General features: G+C 36.0%; 1 protein-coding gene across 5 annotated transcripts in view; it reads left to right on the forward strand.

The window, feature by feature from the left end:
* RIT2 (Ras like without CAAX 2) overlaps positions 1-20,076 on the forward strand; it is a 207,765-nt gene that overhangs the window by 82,024 nt on the left and 105,665 nt on the right. For all 5 annotated transcript variants that reach the window (XM_085567495.1, XM_031507344.3, XM_021538919.4 and 2 more), the window contains one exon: positions 5,910-6,101. In XM_085567495.1, coding sequence (XP_085423621.1) covers positions 5,910-6,101 — 192 coding nt within the window. The remainder of the gene's footprint in view (positions 1-5,909; positions 6,102-20,076) is intronic.

The following is a 20,076-nucleotide window of genomic DNA, read 5'->3' on the forward strand; positions in this document are numbered from 1 at the left end:
TCACAGCACTTATTACCAGTGTACTTTCAATAGGTAAATCTATTTCAAGAGGTAAAAGAAGAGCACACATTATGACAAGCAGTGCCAGGTGGATGATATGTAATCCGTACAAAGTCAACTGTTGTGCTTATGTGTGTAAGAGAACTTACTATCAGAGAGATATTGGAGATTTGCATTTTGGCTTTAAAAAGGATTTGCTGCTAAAAGGTAATATTGTACTGTATTGGCAAAAAAATCAGGAGACAGAATAAAATTTCAACTTACTTTTAATAAGAAGATTCTGAGTAAACAGTGAAGTTTCACTTTATTTTTTTTGTTTTAATTTTTTTCTTCTCTCACTATTTGAAGATTTTTTTCCCCTTCCCCCTGCATCCTTTTTGTTAATTTTATCCTTATTTGGTTTTTTTGCCATAGATGAACAAGAGCCTGCTTGTTTGCAAGAATATATCCTATCCCTCAAGTGTTCACTATAAATGTGAAAAAAACCAGTTAAAAATAAGAACGACCCCTGTGGTAATCAGGGACACAGTTTTGATTAAGAACATCTGTTAGCATATTCCTGGTTTTAAAGTCAAGCAGAACATAAGAAAAGAAGATATAGAAAGTGACATTCTTCAAACTGTGAGGCTGGCCTCCCTGGGGAGACTCTGACCTCTTCTAGAGATACAAGCCAAGATCATAAAAAAAACCAGAACAGACATCAAAATGTGTGGAGTGTGTGTGTAGTTTGAAAAACATGACACCTTCGCTTTGGAGGTGCCACATCTTTAAATTTCTAAGCACCACACTTCTGAGGAGTATGGGGAAGGACTGCACTTGCAAGCTGTGTTTACTGCTCAAACATATCACCACACAATGAAAAAGAGGGGCATGAATGGCGACCTTTTGCTCATTGCCTTGTCCATTTTTTTCTTTTTTGTTCTTCTCTTCTTTCTCTTTTATCCTTTTTGGGGCTGTCAAGGCCATCTCTTAGCTATGTGCAACATGGGGATCTGGGAGATATGGCTTCACTTTAGAGCTTTGCTGATGTGGGGAGATGCTGTTTCTAAACAACTTCTATTCTGAGTTGCATAAAAGCTTTTCTAACCCAGAACTCCTTCTCCAGCATTGTTCGGGAGGAAATGCTTAGGGAACAGCAAAGAAACAGACTGGCTTTGCTGAACTTTGTTATGCATCATTCTAGACTCCTTCAGTCAGCAAGGCAAGGTTATTCTGAGTTGAACATGAGATCCTGATTTATGTTTGATAATAATACATAGACCAACCCTTCATAAAGATCAGGGTATCTGAATGTATTGTGACTTTACTGCTCAATTACTTTGTTTCCTCTTCTGGACAGATTAAGATACTAATCTTATTTGGAAAAGATTCCAATCTCTAATGAAAAAAACCCAACATACAAGCTCTATTTATATGTTCATTATAACAGCATGAATTTTAAAATTAATTTAAAATATTACTTTTTATGAAAAAATTCTCTTGCTCTTTATGAAATGTGAGATAAGAGATTATCAATCAAGATGAAGGAGAGAAAACAGAGGTTAGGCATTTTCTTTTTAATAATTTGTTTTCTTAAAAGCTGATAGGAAAACCAAGAATATACAGGAGTACGAAATATGGAAGGTGTATGGAAGTATTTCTTCAGTGTGAATGGATTGGATTATGAAAAACAAAGTGTTGCTAGAATTGAAAATTTTGAGACATTAAAAGGCAATGAGATAGGTTTCTACAGGTACACTGGCAACTGCACATAGGTCAGGAAAAATGTGGGGCTGCTTCTGGAACAAGTGAGTGTCCTAATGATGAGGAACATGGATTGTACAAATGCACTCAAGGCTTCCTCTCTCCCCGTCTTCATAAGAAAGCTCTGCTCTTATGCCTCCCAGGAAAGTTTGAGGAAGAGAGAGACTAGAGGGGGATAAATAAGGGAGAAGTGAATCAAGCTGGGTGTAAGCAGTTCAGTACCACAGGATGAGGTATCCAAGCATGTTGAGGAAGTTCCTTGATATCATTGTGAGGTTGTTCTGATACCTATGAAAAATCACGTCAGATGCCTGATTACTGAAGAAAGGCAAATATGACATCTCTCTAGGAGCAACCTAACCTCAAGAGACTTTTTTGTCAGTGTTCTTCAACAACGGGTAGAAATATATAGTCTTATGAGGATTAGTGGAATTTTTTTCTGCACTGAATTACACTGGAAAAAGAAAAGGAAAAAGCTATGTTGCTTTCTTTCAACTTTAAGAAAAATTCTGTTTTGTTTCTCTCCAAACTTGATGCTTGTTCTCAAGTATTGCATCTCTTAAGAAGAATGATGATTTGGTTTCAAAAGAGTTTTTACCACACTTTTAATTTAAGTCCTAGTCATAATACACAAGAGAGTACTCAAGATTGATGTCAAGCTGCAAAATGCTGTAAGCATGACAAATCTTCACGTTAATTTTTAGAATTTATTTTCTTTTGAGGGGGTGTGATTTTCTTCTGTCTTTTCCCCTTGGCATTTACTGACTTGAGAATGTTTTGCATTTTCCCTTTACTGAGTAGAAATCTGTATCCAGTACAATTCCCGAATGATTTTAAGAGGGCCTTTTTACAGTAGGAGAATATTAAAGAAGATATTAGTGTGACAGATGCCCAGCTTATTTTATAAGTGAACCAGATAAAATACAAAAATAAAAATACTGAAAAAATCTGTAAAACCTTAGGCTTCATCTCTACACCTGAGTATTCACAAAACACAGGTGAGCTTGGGTTTTAGTTCTGGTTACTGTAGATAAACATGAAAAATGAAATTTGGAGTAAGACTTGAAAATTAACAAAGAGATATCATTTCTTCTTAGTCCTTTGTCTTTTTTATATAATATGCATACAGATTTGCATTTTTAGCAAGATTTTAGCATATGTATTGATAATTAAATTTATTCTTTCTCTTAGTATATATTATTGTGTTGAGGTTCTTGGTGAAAAGGAAAAAAAAACACTTCTTTTGAAATAAAAAAACAGGCTAATTTATGTTTGATCTTGAAGTCCTTGTCTTTGGAGTTGTTTGATCTTTGGAGTCCTTCCCTTTGCCAAGGGAAAAAAGCTGAGAAATTAATGTCAACATCAAAAAATTGCAATGGAAATTACTAGCTGAGTTAAGAACAGAAAGACAATTCTATGTCCTTAATCCAGTTTGCACAAAATATTTAATGCCTCTGAAAATGGATCATTTCAAAATTGACACTAAAGTATTTTGCCTGTTTAGTCTAATTAATCAGTCATAATAACACATCATAAAAAATTACATAGGTAAACTCATTCTTATTCTGAAAGTTTTGACTATGCCCTGGCATGAACCAGAGTGTGTAGGTAGATGATTCTGACTCAGAAGTGTCAGTCCTAAAAGCTGAGAACTTTATCCCTTTGGAATGATTCAGTGTGTGAAATTAGGAACCCAGGGCCTCCTGTCAGTCAAGGAAAGCCATTAAGCATCCCTGGGGAGTGATCCTGGGAGTACTCATGCTCCAGAACATCACTTACTGTGAGTAACTTAAACAGGGATGCGTGACCTAATTCCTTCTTGGTTTGCCATGAATGGCTATAAATGAGTGTACAAAGCTCTGAGCAGTTCCTAAAGGTGGATCACCTCACTTAAACAGAGCTCATTCTTTGTAAAAGGTTGTGCAGAGCTGTCAGAAAGTGGTAAAGTAGTTGATTTATGCAATTTCTAACTCAAGGAGACAGGTCATCTGGGCTGGGCGTTAGGTTCCATGTGAAAACGGGTACTTAGCTATCAGCTCCCCTCAGTTGTATAAACCCTCTAAAAATAAATAATAGGTGTAAAAATAGCTAATTAGATAACTAATTAGTTATGGTATAACTATTTTCCAGCATTAGAAGAGCCTGTAGTTCATTAATGGCATTGAATTGTTTACCACTTTTTACAAGGACAGCTTAGACAGTGGACTGCAGCTGCACAGCCAGCTGAATTCAGAAGTCTAATCCATAGATTTAACTTCACTGAAGGCTTCCATTGTCTGCTCAGCCTGAAGGAATCCCAAACTAGTTCTGTTCCCCCTATAAAGGAGACTATTCTCCTAATAATGGTGTAGAACAACTCTAAGGGACTGGTGCAAAGAAGAAAAAATCACGGTCACGTGGGATGGTGGCTGCAGTGAGATCTTTGTTCTGGTGTAAAAAGTCTGGGGTCTGAGGGCAGATAATGGATTTAATGATTGTGTTTAGTCATTAGCACTCCCTGCTCTCAACTTCGGAGACTTTGAATGTGATGTATAGTTTTGTATTGCATCATTTATTAATCTAGTAACTATATAACATACATGGCTGGAAGAGATTTGGGAACAGAGACACAGCTCTGTTCAGTCTTTTGTCCAAACCATAGACCGTGGAATCCTTTCTGTTTGATATCTTCAGTGCTCAGCTGCTCTACTGCCTGCATATCCAGTTTCCAGAGGATGGGATACATTATGGACCTGATCCACTCTGTCTTGTAGCTTAGTAGTTAATAGACTCTTCTGGGGTGCTATGGGATGATAATTCAAAGATTTCAAATTCTGAGTAAGTCTCAATGAAGAATCCTACCCTTAAATTGCCTATTAGTCTGCCATTTTGAAGCTTAGTTGGATGAACTTTTTCCTGCAGCAGGTGAAATGTTTTCGATGATATATAAAGCCCTTGGGTAAAAGATACATCATAAATAAATTATGATGGTCAACATGAAAGTCTATTCACAGCAAATATTGTCAATCAACATGAGCAAGTATTGAGAGAGATTTAAGGCTAAGACTTTTAAAAGAGCATAAGAAATCCATTTCCCTTCAATTTTCAGCAAGGGCTAAAGATATATATTTGTAAACTAAACTAAACTGTTTTAAAAAATCCTAAATTCTCAATAGAGTAAAAAATACAGGATTTTATGCTGCGTGCTGCTGCTGCTTATAGAAATGGTCCAATGTTGATATGTGAATTCCTTTTTTTATCAGACCTTCCTGCATCTTAATATCTCTGGAGAACTGATTTTGTCAGGAGGATTCTGATCCTAACCAACTGTTGCCATGGTATTGGGTTATTCTGGGCTGTGATCAAGAAAAACAAACAAACTTGAGAAAGATACTAGCTTTAAAATATATTCTCAAACCATAGTGCCTGAGACTATTTTTTGAAAACTAAATTTTGATATTTTTTTGTACAGTATGTCAATTATTAAAAGCTTCTGAAAAAAAAACCTACTGCTAACAAGAAGCATTTCTGTGACAATAAACATAAAATGAGAAAAATGCAAGAGGAAGAAATGGGTTAAATTCTTGCACTATTTAAAATTGTTGATTCTCACTTAATGACATTACCCCACGCTGAAGTGAAACCTCCATCTTTTCTGAGACCCTTTAAAAAAGTAGAACTTTTCGCAGATCAGATCCTTGTTTTGTTAGGCACCATTCCAAAACTGATGGCAACCAATGAATATCTTTTTGATATTATTGAGCTTTTGAATTGAATGCATAATAAGGAATCTGTACCTGTCTCCAGTTCCTAGTAATATAGTTTCTTTTACACTGAATTTTAATATTCATTCAGTTGCAAGTCAGTTTGTACTGGCAGCACTGAAGAAGTTTCTGGTAATACATGAGACAATATCTTCTGTATGCAAGCACTTGCATAATAAGTTCACATTCTTAGAGGACAGAGCTCCCTTGATGGGAAAAGAAAAAAAAGTCCTAAGAGAAATCCTTGTTATTGGGGTTGATGAACCCAGAAGGATGCACAAATTTCAGCAAGCAGTGTTTACAAGGGTAAAACAAGCAATGTGAATTTATGCAGGGAACCAGGGAAGTTTTCTGCAAGTTTGTTATTTACAGATAGATCATTTTGTTTGCCAAATTACTGAGTGTGTTCTTCCTGTTCTGCAGGCAGAATTCACAGCCATGAGGGACCAGTATATGCGAGGTGGAGAAGGCTTCATTATCTGCTATTCCATCACAGACCGCCAATCCTTTCAAGAAGCAGCTGAGTTTAAGGAACTCATTTATCGTGTCCGGCACACCTATGACATCCCTGTGGTGCTGGTGGGAAACAAAATAGACCTTGAGGAGTTCAGACAGGTAAGAGACTTCTCTGCTGGATTTGGCTTGGTATTGCTTGGCTGCTTCAGGGGTTTCTGCAGCATGTGTTGTGCAGTGCTAATGAGAATTATTAGCACAAGAAGAGGTTTAAATCAAAAAGCGACAATTAATTAAAGTCTTTGTGGTGCCTTTCATTCATATGTTTTGGAACTTTAAGCAGCACTGGCAAATCACATCTAAACTTTCTCTGCTTTTACTTGAAAAACTTTGACTACTGTTGTCAAAAGATTTATATATATTCATATATATATATTTTTTTTTTTTTTTTTTTTCAAAATAGAAAGATCTTCAGTCAGGACCTTTGTGGGATAATACCTTTGATTTCTTTGACATTTCCAGCTATTAAACAGAGGTTTGTTTTCTTTCCCAAACATATTAGATTTGATTAAATGCTTTTCAGCCTCAGACATAAAAAAAAAAAAAAAAAAGAAATCCATATGAGACTACATCTGCCTGAAGATTCAGTGACTGTGTTTTCAGTGTTCAGGTAAAAAGCGGACATGCAAGACTTGAATTCACTTTGATTTGTATACAAGATTTCAGTTACCACCACCCAAAGAGAAACAGAATTTTTTTGACTACAAGGTCAATGGCTGTGGCTCTCTCAATGTCTTTAATAATCTTTTCTCACTTTTTTCTTTTGCTTTCTCTACTTCTTCCTTACTGTTTGTACTGGTGAGCCAGAGAGAGATCACATTTGAATGGCTTGGTTGTGGCCTGGTACTGAACAGAAAATATGCCTAATCTACAACTAGAACTACTTTCAAATATCTGATTTCTGTGCAGACATATACAACACTTTAAATAAAATGGTGTTTTTTTGGTTCATTAGCATCTGTACTCACACAATCTTATCCACTCTTTTCCACTTATCCTGTCACTCTTCTCCCCATTCTGTTGTCTTCTTTATTCTACCTGAAGAAGATCAAAGACAGCATTGAGCCTGAAATGAGTCTTAAAGATCTGATTATGTACATTTAAAATGTCACATCTTTTTCCAGATCATTTGCTTCCTCCCCAAATCAGGCTGTGACAAAACCCTAATGATGACAATCCAGCTGCAGTTTAACAGGGGTTTCAAACACAGGTGTCATGTGCTTTTACACCAGAAAGGGAGGGATAAGGATTTGGGAAGGATGTGGGTTCTGTTGTTTTGCTGAGAGAACTGGACATTCACTTGATTCCAAAGCAGGATACAATTGGTTACCTACAGTTATCCCTAATGAGCTTTCAGCAGTGCTCAGTTTCCTAATTGGTATCAAGACACTCTTTTAGAGATCTTTGCAACTATCTCTTTCTGATCTCAACTTTTGTTGAACTTTTATATTTTAATCACTGTTAGCATAAATAAAAATATATGCCTGGCTTTTTACATGCTCCTTGGTGATCTTTTCTGATCTCACAAACAGGAAAATTACTGTGCATGAATATCTGGATTTCACCTACAACAGATTAAGGGGCATGGGGAGGGTTTTGGGAAAAATACTAGAAATTAAGCCTGTGAGATGTGATAAACACACTAAAAACTGTTCTATGAAGTCACCACTAACAATTCTGCCTGAATATGGGAACGAGAAAAATCCAAATTGTGGTCCTACATTTTAAAAAGTTTTCAATGAAACAGAATTTAGCTCTTCAGAATGTTTTCCTCCACAAACCCTCTACAAATGCCAACACATTTGACAGTGTCAGAAGAGTTTTCTCAAGTATTCTGCCATCCAGACTTTGACCCTTAAGTCAAAGACTAGTAAGGCAGCGTAGAGCAGATCTGCTCCTTTAAATAAAGCCTTTGAACATGACTATGTGTCCATCATGAACCAACAGTAGAGAAAAGTAACTTTTCATGGAGTCTATATTTTGGGATATTGTTTTTAAATTTCGACTACCTCTACTCTATGGCTGTTGTCTGCATAATTAGTTGGTGCTGAGGTCTCTAAGTTGTGCTCTTAGACTGTATCTTGACTTTAATTTCATTCATTTCAGATTCCACTCTATAATTCAAAGCAAATCCCAGTTAAGTGGGAGTGTTGAGCAGATACTGCTCTGAGTACCTTCCTGACCTAAACTAAAGCCCCAGCATGTGGGATGACACTTCTGTGCCCAGCTTTGAGCACATATTAATGCTTTTCAGTTTCATTATTTCAGAACTAGGACATGAGGCTATGCTCTGTGTTTAACAAATACTGAAATAAGTTTTATCTATGCTCACTTGTAAGGTTAAACAATATCTAAGTAACTGGACAAGCTCTGGATAGGTAGATTGAAAGGGGTCCTTTCAAGGTTGTGCACTGTGGTTATAGCTTCCTTAAAAGCATTTGGATGGTCATGAGAGACAGCCAACTAACTCTACAGTGATAGGCTGCAATGAGCTGCTGATGTAGGGCATTAACATATCAATGAACAGGGAGGCACACAAGCACACCAAGTTCAAACAGCTGAAAAATGGTAGGTGTCACAATGCAATCAGCCAGGTTGGAGTTTGACCAGGGCACCAGGGATAATATTGTTGCTTTGTTTAATGATACTTTCCTCCTATGAATTTCATTAAAACAACTGCAATGTTATTAATGTTATTTCAGGGCATTACATTAAGTTCAACATTCCTGGGCATCACTTCCATTTAGTGGTAATTCTGCAACAATTAGACTGGCTGTAGTGGCTTGGCCAGACAAAGCCTGAAATGTGAATCCTCACACAGTACAGTTAATGATGTATGCTGCTTTCCTCAAATCTATCAACAGGACTAAAGAAAAAAAACTAATCTGCAATTTAAATTGTGACTTTAGAGAAAAAAAAACAAAAAACCAATGAGTTTATTATTTTTAAATATTTTTGGTTTATGATGCCTTTGGTTAAATTATAGTCTTCATGCGTGCCTGTGATTTTTAATGTCCTAAGAAATGGCTTTGTCTATACTCCTTCTTAAAGCAAGTTTTAGTTATATTCACCAGCCTAAAGAATAAACACTTTCAATTTCCTCTGAACAACACAGGGAAAATTGTGTAAAAACTGGGTGGAAAAAGGAGTAAATAATTATCTTGATGTATATGTGGTGGCAAGGCATCATCCCCCAGAGGCATCAATTGCTTAAGCATTCACAAAATCATGGAATGGTTTGTATTGGAAGGGATTTCAAAGCTGATCTCATTTCAACCACTCTGCCATGGGCCAGAGCACCTTTCACTAGACCAGATTTCTCCAAGTCCCACCCAGCCTGGTCTGGAGCATTTATCTGTGTCCTTTCGCTCATTTTACAGCCATTGCTCTAAGAAACACTTAACTATTATATGCATTAAATTCCATAGCTATTTGATAGAAAAATACAGAACTAAATGATAACATTTTCATTTCAGTGTTTTCAAACAGCAAAGCCATTAGATCAGTAAATGTATGCTTGTATGTCTTTAATTATCATCAGATTTTCAGAAATATGTAGGACCAGCTGTTCGAAAATGCTGATACTTTCACTTTAATGCTGATATTTTCACCTTGTCTCTTTACTCGAGATGAACACCTTATTCTTACTGTTTAAAACATGTAACAGATAAATATCTAATTAGAACATATTCATCTTTTAAAAATACATTAAAGCTATTCAAGTTCATGCCATACTAATGTTAAATTGCAGCTTTATGCTAAACAAAATTAATAGTTAGGATCTGTGGCATTACTGAAATGTTGTTTAAAATACAAAAAAGCCTTGACCTACTAATCACTCCAAAATATTAAATATATTGAGAAATTTAAAGGGGAACTACTCAATAATGTGCTGTAAGTCTGAACTGTAAAACATTCTTTCCAGAAGCTTTATTGAACTTTGAATGTAGATGTTAGAACTCCTCTTGAAATGCTAGCCATGCAGAAATATCACAGTCTTCATGGAGCAAATTTTCCTGTTTTTGTTTTTTGACCCCAGAGGAATCAGCTGAGGGCTCAGTTGAGTCCATAGATAATATGTTGATGTCCATTTTGTCTGAAGTTAGGAGGGCAGTTCATGTTTCTTCCAGCTCCTTGCCTTTCTGGGAAACCTGTCATCAAAGCTGTTAGTATGGTTTTTCACCTGAAAAGAATTATGCAGCTGTTTACCCTTTCACCCATGAGTTGCCTTACTGGCTTCAAACAAAAACCTGAGAGCAACAAAACCTTTGAAAGCATTTCCCTCTAGAACACTCTCCTTTAGAAAGAAATAAAAAATAACCATGAAATCTGCCTTATTCATCCAGAACTCTAGTGGCGGAACAAGGGGGAGTGTGTTCAAAGTGAAAGAGTAGGTTTAGATCAGATGTTAGGGAGAAATTCCTTTCTCTGAGGATGGTGAGGCTCTGGCACAGGTTGCCCAGGAAAGCTGTGGCTGCCCCTGGATCCCTGGGAGTCTGTATTTAGGGCCAGGTTGGGTGGGGCTTGGAGCAACCTGGAACACTGGAAGGTGTCCCTGTCCATGGCAGGGGGGTGGAAAATGGTGGTCTTTGAGGTCCTTTCCAACCCAAACCATTCTGTGGTTCTGTGATTCTATTATTTAACATGGAGCAATATATTACTTGGAGTGCAAATGTGTTACAGAGCTTTCATTGTATTTTTTCTCTGAAGTTTTATCATTCCAGAGAATAATTCTCAAACCAAGATTACAGTAAGTTTTCATGACCAGAACCAGCTGAATATTGTCACTTCAATGATATTTTACTCTGTATTTTGCTGAAGATAAGCCAACTGGTTATCAGACAATGTGAATGTCAACTTTTAGGTTTTCATTTTGACAGTTGCTCTATTTTCATGCTTCTCAAACCTCGAAATATCAGTTGAGTCAGAGACAGATAAAGGTTTTTGGTTTGTTTTGTTTTGCTTTGCTTTGTTTTTGTTTAGCTTTATTTTCTTAAAAACTTGTTTTCATTTGGTTTCTTCTGTGTGAGTAACTTTTTGGTATATGTATCAAAAAATTGTCAGTTTGTACCTTCTGATGCCTGGCTGAGACACTGCAAATACTTCAAGAATATGATATTTTGCTTTTATTTTTATTTTTCAGTGCATGACTATGAAGTACTGTTTACTAGACGCTCCCTTACTCATATTATGAATCATGAATCTGTAGTACTATGAATTTCTTACCTTATCATCAGGTGCAATTCTGTTGCTTTTGGGATTAAAACTCCTTTGAAATTTGTAACTGTACTTCAACACCAGCAGTTCCACTTTCTCTTGAAAACATTAGGTGTAAGGTAGGTAGAAGTGTCTGTACTGAAGAAAGACTCATTTCCCATTATTCAGACCAATGTCTGACACAAAGAATGAAAGGTTTTAATTTTCCTTCTGAACTTGAACTGCAAGTCAAGGGAAATGCATTTTTTTGCTGCTTATTAACAGTGAAGAGGATACATCTATGTTAATTACAAATATTGCAAATGGTGAGATTAAATGATTTGGCTAGACTATCTATAAAATCCATGCTGAAAACCAGGATTTATCATAGAAGTGTCTCATGTCATAGAAGTGTCTCATAAAATGAGATGTATCTGCCTGGGAAGAAGTCTGTCTTGCTGCTGACAGCAGAGGGAGGCTCAGACAGCCATCTTCCTTACCTTTTTGTGCTAGTGTTTTGGTGAGATGGAAACTTATAAAATTGTTTCTGACATATTTTCAGTTTAGAATCCAAACTTACTGATTCATTTTGTTATTGCTTCTGCTAACTGCAAAGAGTACTTCTGAACCATGCACTCATCTTTTCTTTGAATTTTGGATAAACAAAATCCTAGACAACAGCTACAAAGTCATAATGGAAGTTTAATGGAAAAAATCCTGAGGAGAACAGGGCACAGAAGAGCAAATTCTTCAAAACTATGTCTTATCTAGAAAAGGGGAGCTTGGAAGGGTCTGGAGCAAAAGTCTGATGAGCAGCAGCTTAAGGACCTGGGAAAGGGGCTCAGCCTGGAGAAAAGGAGGCTCAGGGGGGACCCTGTGGCTCTGCACATCCCCCTGCCAGGAGGGGACAGCCAGAAGGGTCGGGCTCTGCTCCCAGGGACAGGGACAGGAGGAGAGGGAGCAGCCTCAGGCTGGGCCAGGAGAGGTTCAGGCTGGACATCAGGGAAAGATTTCTTTGTGGAAACAGCTGTCCAGCCCTGGCACAGATGTCCAGGGCAGTGGTGGAGTCCTCATCCCTGGAAGGAATTAAAAGCTGTGTAGATGTGGCACACTTGAGACATGGGGCAGTGGTGGTCTGGGCAGTGTTGGGGTAATGGTTGGATCAAGGGCCTTAGAGGTCTTTTCCAACCTCAGTGATTCTAGGGTTCTATTTATTTGAATTTTTTATTGCATTTTTAATTCATTTTGATTCAATTTTGATTCCATTTGATTGTTCATTCCCCATGGATATTCATGTAGTTCCATTTTCCGTCAGTGTCTGATGAAAAATGAATTACATTTGTAAGGAGTTGCCATCATCAGTTACATGCGCCTGCCTACAGATATCCTTCTCACATGATATCACATCATATTCTTTGTTTGAGCTTCAAAGTCTATACAATATAAGCCATTTTTGCTGTTTTGATGGAGCTATGACACTTGTCTGAATATTTGGAATTAAAACTACTGAAGTTGTCATGGTGTTTTATTATCCTAGAAAACTGTCAGACCTTTGAATAATAACTTTCTTACATTATCAAAATGCCTATCTGGATTCTATCATGTTCTTCTATGACTCTAACTTCTATTTACTTTTAATTATTATTTTTCAACATTTCTTTTATGCTGGACATTATTCTAAGTAGTCTTTTTCATATAGTTTTTTTTTTAAAGAATATTTATAGTGTTTTCTCTTCTGAGAGAGAAAAAAGAAAGAAAGAAAAAGAAAAAGAAAAAGAAAAAGAAAAAGAAAAAGAAAAAGAAAAAGAAAAAGAAAAAGAAAAAGAAAAAGAAAAAGAAAAAGAAAAAGAAAAAGAAAAAGAAAAAGAAAAAGAAAAAGAAAAAGAAAGAAAAAAAAGAAAAAGAAAAAGAAAAAGAAAAGAAAAAGAAAAAAGAAAAAGAAAAAGAAAAAGAAAAAGAAAAAGAAAAAGAAAAAGAAAAAGAAAAAGAAAAAGAAAAAGAAAAAGAAAAAGAAAAAGAAAAAGAAAAAGAAAAAGAAAAAGAAAAAGAAAAAGAAAGAAAAAAAGAAAAAAAAAAGAAAAAGAAAAGAAAAAGAAAAAAAAAGAAAAAGAAAAAGAAAAAGAAAAAGAAAAAGAAAAAGAAAAAGAAAAAGAAAAAGAAAAAGAAAAAGAAAAAGAAAAAGAAAAAGAAAAAGAAAAAGAAAAAGAAAAAGAAAAAGAAAAAAGAAAAAAGAAAAAGAAAAAGAAAAAGAAAAAGAAAAAGAAAAAGAAAAAGAAAAAAGAAAAAAGAAAAAGAAAAAGAAAAAGAAAAAGAAAGAAAAAAAAGAAAAAGAAAAAGAAAAAGAAAAGAAAAAGAAAAAAGAAAAAGAAAAAGAAAAAGAAAAAGAAAAAGAAAAAGAAAAAGAAAAAGAAAAAGAAAAAGAAAAAGAAAAAAGAAAAAAGAAAAAGAAAAAGAAAAAGAAAAAGAAAAAGAAAAAGAAAAAGAAAAAATGTATGGTTTTTCACATCAGTGTAATCGTAGTAGAAAATTTGGCAGCTATAATCTTTTGGAAGGAAACTCTATCATTGTCAACAGTCTTTAGCAAATGTTCATTTATTCAAAGTTTACCTCTTTTCATTACAATACTTTCATGTTTCCACAAGTTCCCCCAAACCACAGCTTCACATTACCCAGGCTGCGGTAAATGCCATCAGACACACAGACATTTGTAATGAAACTTGGCTCATTTCTCAATTTATATTGTGTTAACCTCCAGTGAATCACTCAGTAAGTCCTGTAATTCCTTCAACGTGGAGCAGCAGACATTTGAACGGGTTTAAGATGCAGATAACAAGCTGCTCTGTAGGAGAAGAAGAAATAGGAAAACAATAGCTGCATTGCAGATAATAAAATGTTTATAGTGTAAAACCTGGATATTCAGAGATAAAACCAAAGACAGCTAATTGCTTGCCGCTGAAGCAAGACAAAGCATGATGTGTAGCCAGAGGTATACACAGGGGAGGGTGTTGCAAGGTCACTTCACTGCTAGGGATACTAAACAACAGCACAATTTATATTGTTTTGAAAGGTTCACAGTACTTCTTATCTCTGCCTGCTTTAACTTCACCATCCACCTCAGAGATTTTTGTTCTGACCATGTGCTGATTCCTGACTTGGTATGACCACGTGTGACTTCAGTGGGAGAATACCTGGGAGGAGAGGTGTGAAGGTACAGAGCGGCTCTCCCACCTCTTGCCTTACTGACAGAGGTTGCTCCTCAAGGTGAACTTGGGCAGAGATTTGTCTGCTTGTCTTGCAAATTGACTGAGATTGGCTCTTGTGAAGGTTTTTTTTTGTGGCAGTCATGCCAGCAGGATCTTTCTTTGTAATTAAAGCAAGCAGGTCATGTTATAAAACCGCACAAAACTCCTACAGGGTTGGAGGACTGTAAGGCTTGATTGCAAGCGAGTTCAGAGTGCTGCAGCTTTCCTTAGAATCTCTCAGAGGGAAAGATGTTGGTTACACAATGACCACATAAAGAAGTACATCATGCAAGGGAAAACACAGTGACATTATTTTTTGGGTGGCTAGTGTTTAGTCAGGAGCCTGTACAGATACCTTCATGGTATGGAGTACCCCTTTGGCCAGTTTGGGGCAGGTCTCCTAGCCATGCTTTCCCCTGGCTTTTTGTGCACCTGCTCATGGGCAGAACATTGGACACTAAAAAGTCCTTGCTTGCAGTGAGCACTGCTGATCAATGACTAAAATTTCACTGTGTTGTCAACATTATTCTCATTGTGTTGTCAACATTATTCTCATTCTAGATCCAAAACACAGCACTGTACCTGCTACTAAAAAGAAAATTAAATCTACCCTAGATGAAACCAGGACAACTTTGGAGAAAGCTCATCATCCCTGAAGGATTCCCATAGCTCATTTTTCACCAGCATGGCAAGGTGTAAGGACAGAGCCATGTGTGGCTCTCACTCCACATCTTTTTCTGCTCCAGGGCTGAGGGCAAAATTGAATTTTATTAATTTTCCATGTATTTCCTGAAGGCTTCATTTCCCTGTGAATCTTGCTCTTGCGCATTGTGTACAAGCCAGGCATCAGCCTGTTGTTAACACAGAGGAGGAGTCAGGAACACACCACCACAGGCAGAGCTGACTGGGGCACAGTTCTGCCCCTCCACCTTCTAGGATGGAAGCAACATGACCTCAGAATTTATCCTGCCATTTTCCCCACCAGAGCACACATGTAAATTATGCAATCTTTACATAGGTGTTGCTGTTTTTACAGCAGCAAAATCATAGTTTCAACCCAATCCTTACATGTTATTTAGTACAGCTCCAGTTCAGCAAACTGAGCATATGCTTAATTAGGTTGAAATTAATGCAAGTTTTTTCAATTTAATCTGCACTTGAGTGAAAATGCTGCCATGAAAGTGAGACAGTAAAAACCAACTTTGTAAAAATAAAATTACCTTTGCAAAGTAGCCTGTTAATATAGAAAGCCACATTTACAGAGTGGATTGTTTGTACAAAAATGTGAATTTCTGGGAACAAGGATAGTTTCCTATGTGTTTTTTTGCAGTAGGAGGTCAAACTACTTGAAAGCAGAAAGTTCGCCAGAATTTAATTACAGCTCCTTATGGTTTTATTAATAATAAGAGCATGACCTAGCATTTAGAGAAATGAAGATTAATCAGTTTAATCATCTTTGATTTTTTACGATTGCTTGTATTATCATCTTAATGACTCACGTTTTTTTTTCCAGATGACTTAGGAAGTTAGAGAGATTTGTTTTTAATCATATTTAACAATTTGATTAAGAAGAACAACTTTAGTTTCACACAGTGTGACATTAAGTTGTGCAGTCATGAACCCAATTTTTTTTAAAAGTCCATTATCCCTCCCACCTCCCAAAAACAGTATGCAAAAAAGTAAATTAAGGGGAAAACATGTGTTAATACCTTATCCACAGTATCCAAATTTTACTATAGAAAACCTATGGGAAAAAGGCATCTTCAAAACCTCTGAGTAAATTTTCTGATATAACATAGTTATTTCAAGAAGATCCAGGAGATCACCTATTTTAAAATTGCATTAAAGCACATTATTGCCCTTGAAACTCAAGATGTTAAATGTCTACAAAACATCAAAATTTGGGATTCAGTGCTAGTCATTTACATTACTAATCAGATAGTTTTGCTGATCAGAACCCCAAAGCCTGTCTGGGAGTTAGGGTATGATGTGTTGTTTATTTGAAATGTATTGGTATTTGGTTTGATACAGCTCAGTAGCTTCATCCACCTTCTCCTGATGAGTGTTGCTCAGAAAAAAAGGATGGACCTCCCTTCTACCATTCCTGTATTTATTTCCTCTGTCACTCGGGAAATATTCTTCCTCTCTGTTTCCATCTATGTCATTTTTTCCACTGACTACAATTAAAAAATGTTACTAAGGAGAAAAATGTGTCTTGTTAATTCTTTTAGTCAACTGGTACAAACTGACACACATATGCAGGGTTTTCTGTGTGCTTGTTTCAACACCATAATTTAACACCAACATTGTTGTCAGTACAGGATATTCATCAGCACCATGGGCCACGCCTGGGGTATTCCTGTTCAACACTGAAATTTGGAATTAATTTTACATTTCTCTGAGGTGGTGGGGACTAACATAATGATGTAACTAATAGAATGTCTTGGTTAAAAAAAAAAAAAAAAAGTAAAATTTGCCTTGGTTCCCTAGATTCCATTCATTTCCATGTCTTACAATTTCTTGGATTTTAAAACCTGCGGAAGCACAAGGTGCTCGGTTTTCCACCCAGCCTGTTTTAAAATCTGAGTGATATTATGCCAGATGTTCTTAGTCTGGGGCTACTTTAAACTACAGACTAAACCTTGTGACCATCCTATCATTCCTAGCAATTAATTTAAACTCCACACTATCTACTGTCACCAATGCCATTTTTTTAATATTTTCCACCAATGCCAAACCCCAGGATTATGCTCGGTGCAGGTGGTCAGGCTGAGAGGAATGTTCAAATCCTCAGAGTTATCCATGCATTTCCACTTCATTTTGAACTGATACAGGGATGTTGTTGTCAGGTCACATTCCTCTGATCTCTTTTGCTCTCTTTCTCAACAAATTGTATGAAGAAAACTGTGTGGATTTGCTCCACTTAATTAAAAAAATATATTTTTTTTTCCTAATTTTTTTTTTAATCGGTTATTAGAGGTCAGGGGGGATTGAAGGTGTTTGTGTGTTTTGTATAGTCCAAGAAGGAAACAGAAGAAGAGGAGGGTGAAAAATGGAGATGATTTATGCTTTCCTTGAGTGAAATATACCTTGAGCATGCTCCAGACCTCTGGCTTGAATTGGGGTACACACCCATGTGGTTAATTTTCCGTGCCACCCACTTAAGAAATACTGTTAATAGAGAAGTTGTATTCCCTTTTAACCCCATTTTCTATCCCATCTGAAGTGAATGAGATGATTTCACTGGTGATTGCCTGTGACTACAAGATGGCTGGTGATGGCAGGTAACCTTTTCAAGATTATAATGCTCTCAAAACCAGGAGGGGGCTAGAACCTGAGAGTGATTTGATTTCATTTGATTTGATTTGACTTGATTTGATTTGGAAGATCTGCAACGCTGAGAATCCTTGAGATCTTCCCAGAAACAAACAAGTCCCCATCAAAACAAAAACAAAACCAAAATCAAAACACAGAAACGAAACCAAACTAAAACAAGAAATAAGTCCAAAACAAAAAAAAGAATGGTAGAGTTAAAGAAATGAGCAACACTTTATCAGTGACACTGAAGCCTGAAAGTCCTTTGAGAAACATCACCACTTCAGACATGGTGGTGTCGGCAAGAAATTCTTGAGTCCCCAGGTAAATGTAATATAAGAATTTTAAAGGATTTAATGTTAATATACTCCTGTATTTTGAGACAGTATTTCATTGTCAGATATCTTTGGTCTTGCTATGGTTTTAACATTATTTGATAATTATTTGTGAAGAGAAAGAGGTTTGGGAGTGGTTTATCTATAGCAGCTCATTAATTACTGTTTTTCCTTGTTTAAAACATTCACCTCCTTTAAAACATTTCACCTCCAAAGTCCTTTGTTTTACTAGGAGAGAATTTTATGTAAGGTAATTTTGTGTAAGGATAATTCTAGATTAAAAATCTCCATTGAGCTTACTGTATTTCTGGGGAAGAATTTTGTTGTATTCAGTATTACTTGTTCTTCACTCACTGTGGAATCTGGAGCACAAAGACATGGCTAGATGGGGCACAGTGGTAAAAGGGCCTTTTTACTCTATTCTGGAAATCTTTCCTGATATTCTTATTAACAGGAGTGAAGAATTTCACATTAATGATAACTGATTTTTTCTTTATACCAAAATATGTCTATTTAAGGCACAATTAATTTTTCAGAACTTGCTGGAGAATCTCCCACTGTTTGTATCATTGTTCTGTGAACAGAAAGACTGACATACTTTCCACTGCTGTCAGCCTGGAAACATTTATTTCATTTAAATTTAACTCACACACACACTAAATACTGCTTTGACTAATTTTAAATCCCTATATTATAAAAAAATAATTTTATATTTGTCCCGTTTGCCTGACATTTTCAATATGGAATGTCTGTAAAAGAGAAACTGGTTTTTATGGAGCACAGGTAAAAAGGCCATGTGGGAAACTGAAGATAATTAATGAAAACAAAACCTCATAAAAATCAGTGGAATAGTTCCAATGGGAATCTGATTCATTCTACTTGTGCAATAAAGTTAAAGGCTTGTTGTTATGCCAAAATTACACAGTAGTACAGAAATTTTATTTTTTATAATCAGCAAATTCCTTAACCTTGTGACTAGATAGTCTGCTCTTCTTCAGAAGTGTTCCTCATTAAAGTAAGATAGGATTGGAATGGCTGTTTTCCTTCAAAAATTAAAAATATAAAGAAACATCAAATTTTCATCATATTGAAATCTTCACCAGAAAATACTTCTGTAAAAAAATGTGGTATTTACACAGAAAATTAACACAGGGAAATGAATGAAATGTAATGAAAAAAACTACCATGCTACCGGAAATTAAGTAACGAGCTGTTACTGAGAAACTCCATAAGGCCATTATCCACTTAAATGTATTCAGCCTTCAGCTTTGTCAATGCATGGGGTTTTTTTTGTCTAGATAGTGACTGAAAATGGGTAAATTAGGTTATCTCCACTTTTCTATAGTGATGGAAGTATCAAAAGTGTCTATATCATATCCATTCTCCTCCCGTGTGTGCTTCTCATTGAAATTCTACAGTCTGAGCAAAGTCTGACCTTAATGTTCTGCTTTACCTGCCTCAATATCTGTGGTTTGTCTTGATGAATAATGCACCTAAATGACAGGATTTTGTGGTATTTTATTCTGAACGATCACAGGAAAGACAGAGAATGCTGAGGTGACTTTTAATTACAGAAATGTGGGTACTTAATACTAAAAAATGGTGTAATGAAATTAAGTTTAGTTTATTATTTATATCAGGGTAGGAGATGTTGATATAGAAGATCTGCAGTCAGAACATAAGCTTCCCAAAATTTGGAATTAGCAGTTTAGGCTTGAGGGTTCTTTAGCAGGCTTTCTAAATTTAATACTTCGGCGGCTTATAAAAATGCTAGAAAGGAGAGGTTTTACAAATAACTGATAATATATCATTAGGAAGAGATGGTTTTCACCCAAGAGTTCCAAGAGGTTTCAAGTATAAAATTGTTGAACTATTAACTGTGCTTAAAATGGAATCAGCAACAGGGAAATGGAAGATGGCACATGCAGAAGAGTCCAGGGAGCTGCAGACCAGTAAATCTGGGTTCTTCTAAGAAAATTCATAATTACG

This window comes from Lonchura striata, chromosome Z (genome assembly GCF_050655825.1).
Source record: "Lonchura striata isolate lonStrDom1 chromosome Z, ASM5065582v1, whole genome shotgun sequence".
Classification (NCBI taxonomy): domain Eukaryota; kingdom Metazoa; phylum Chordata; class Aves; order Passeriformes; family Estrildidae; genus Lonchura; species Lonchura striata.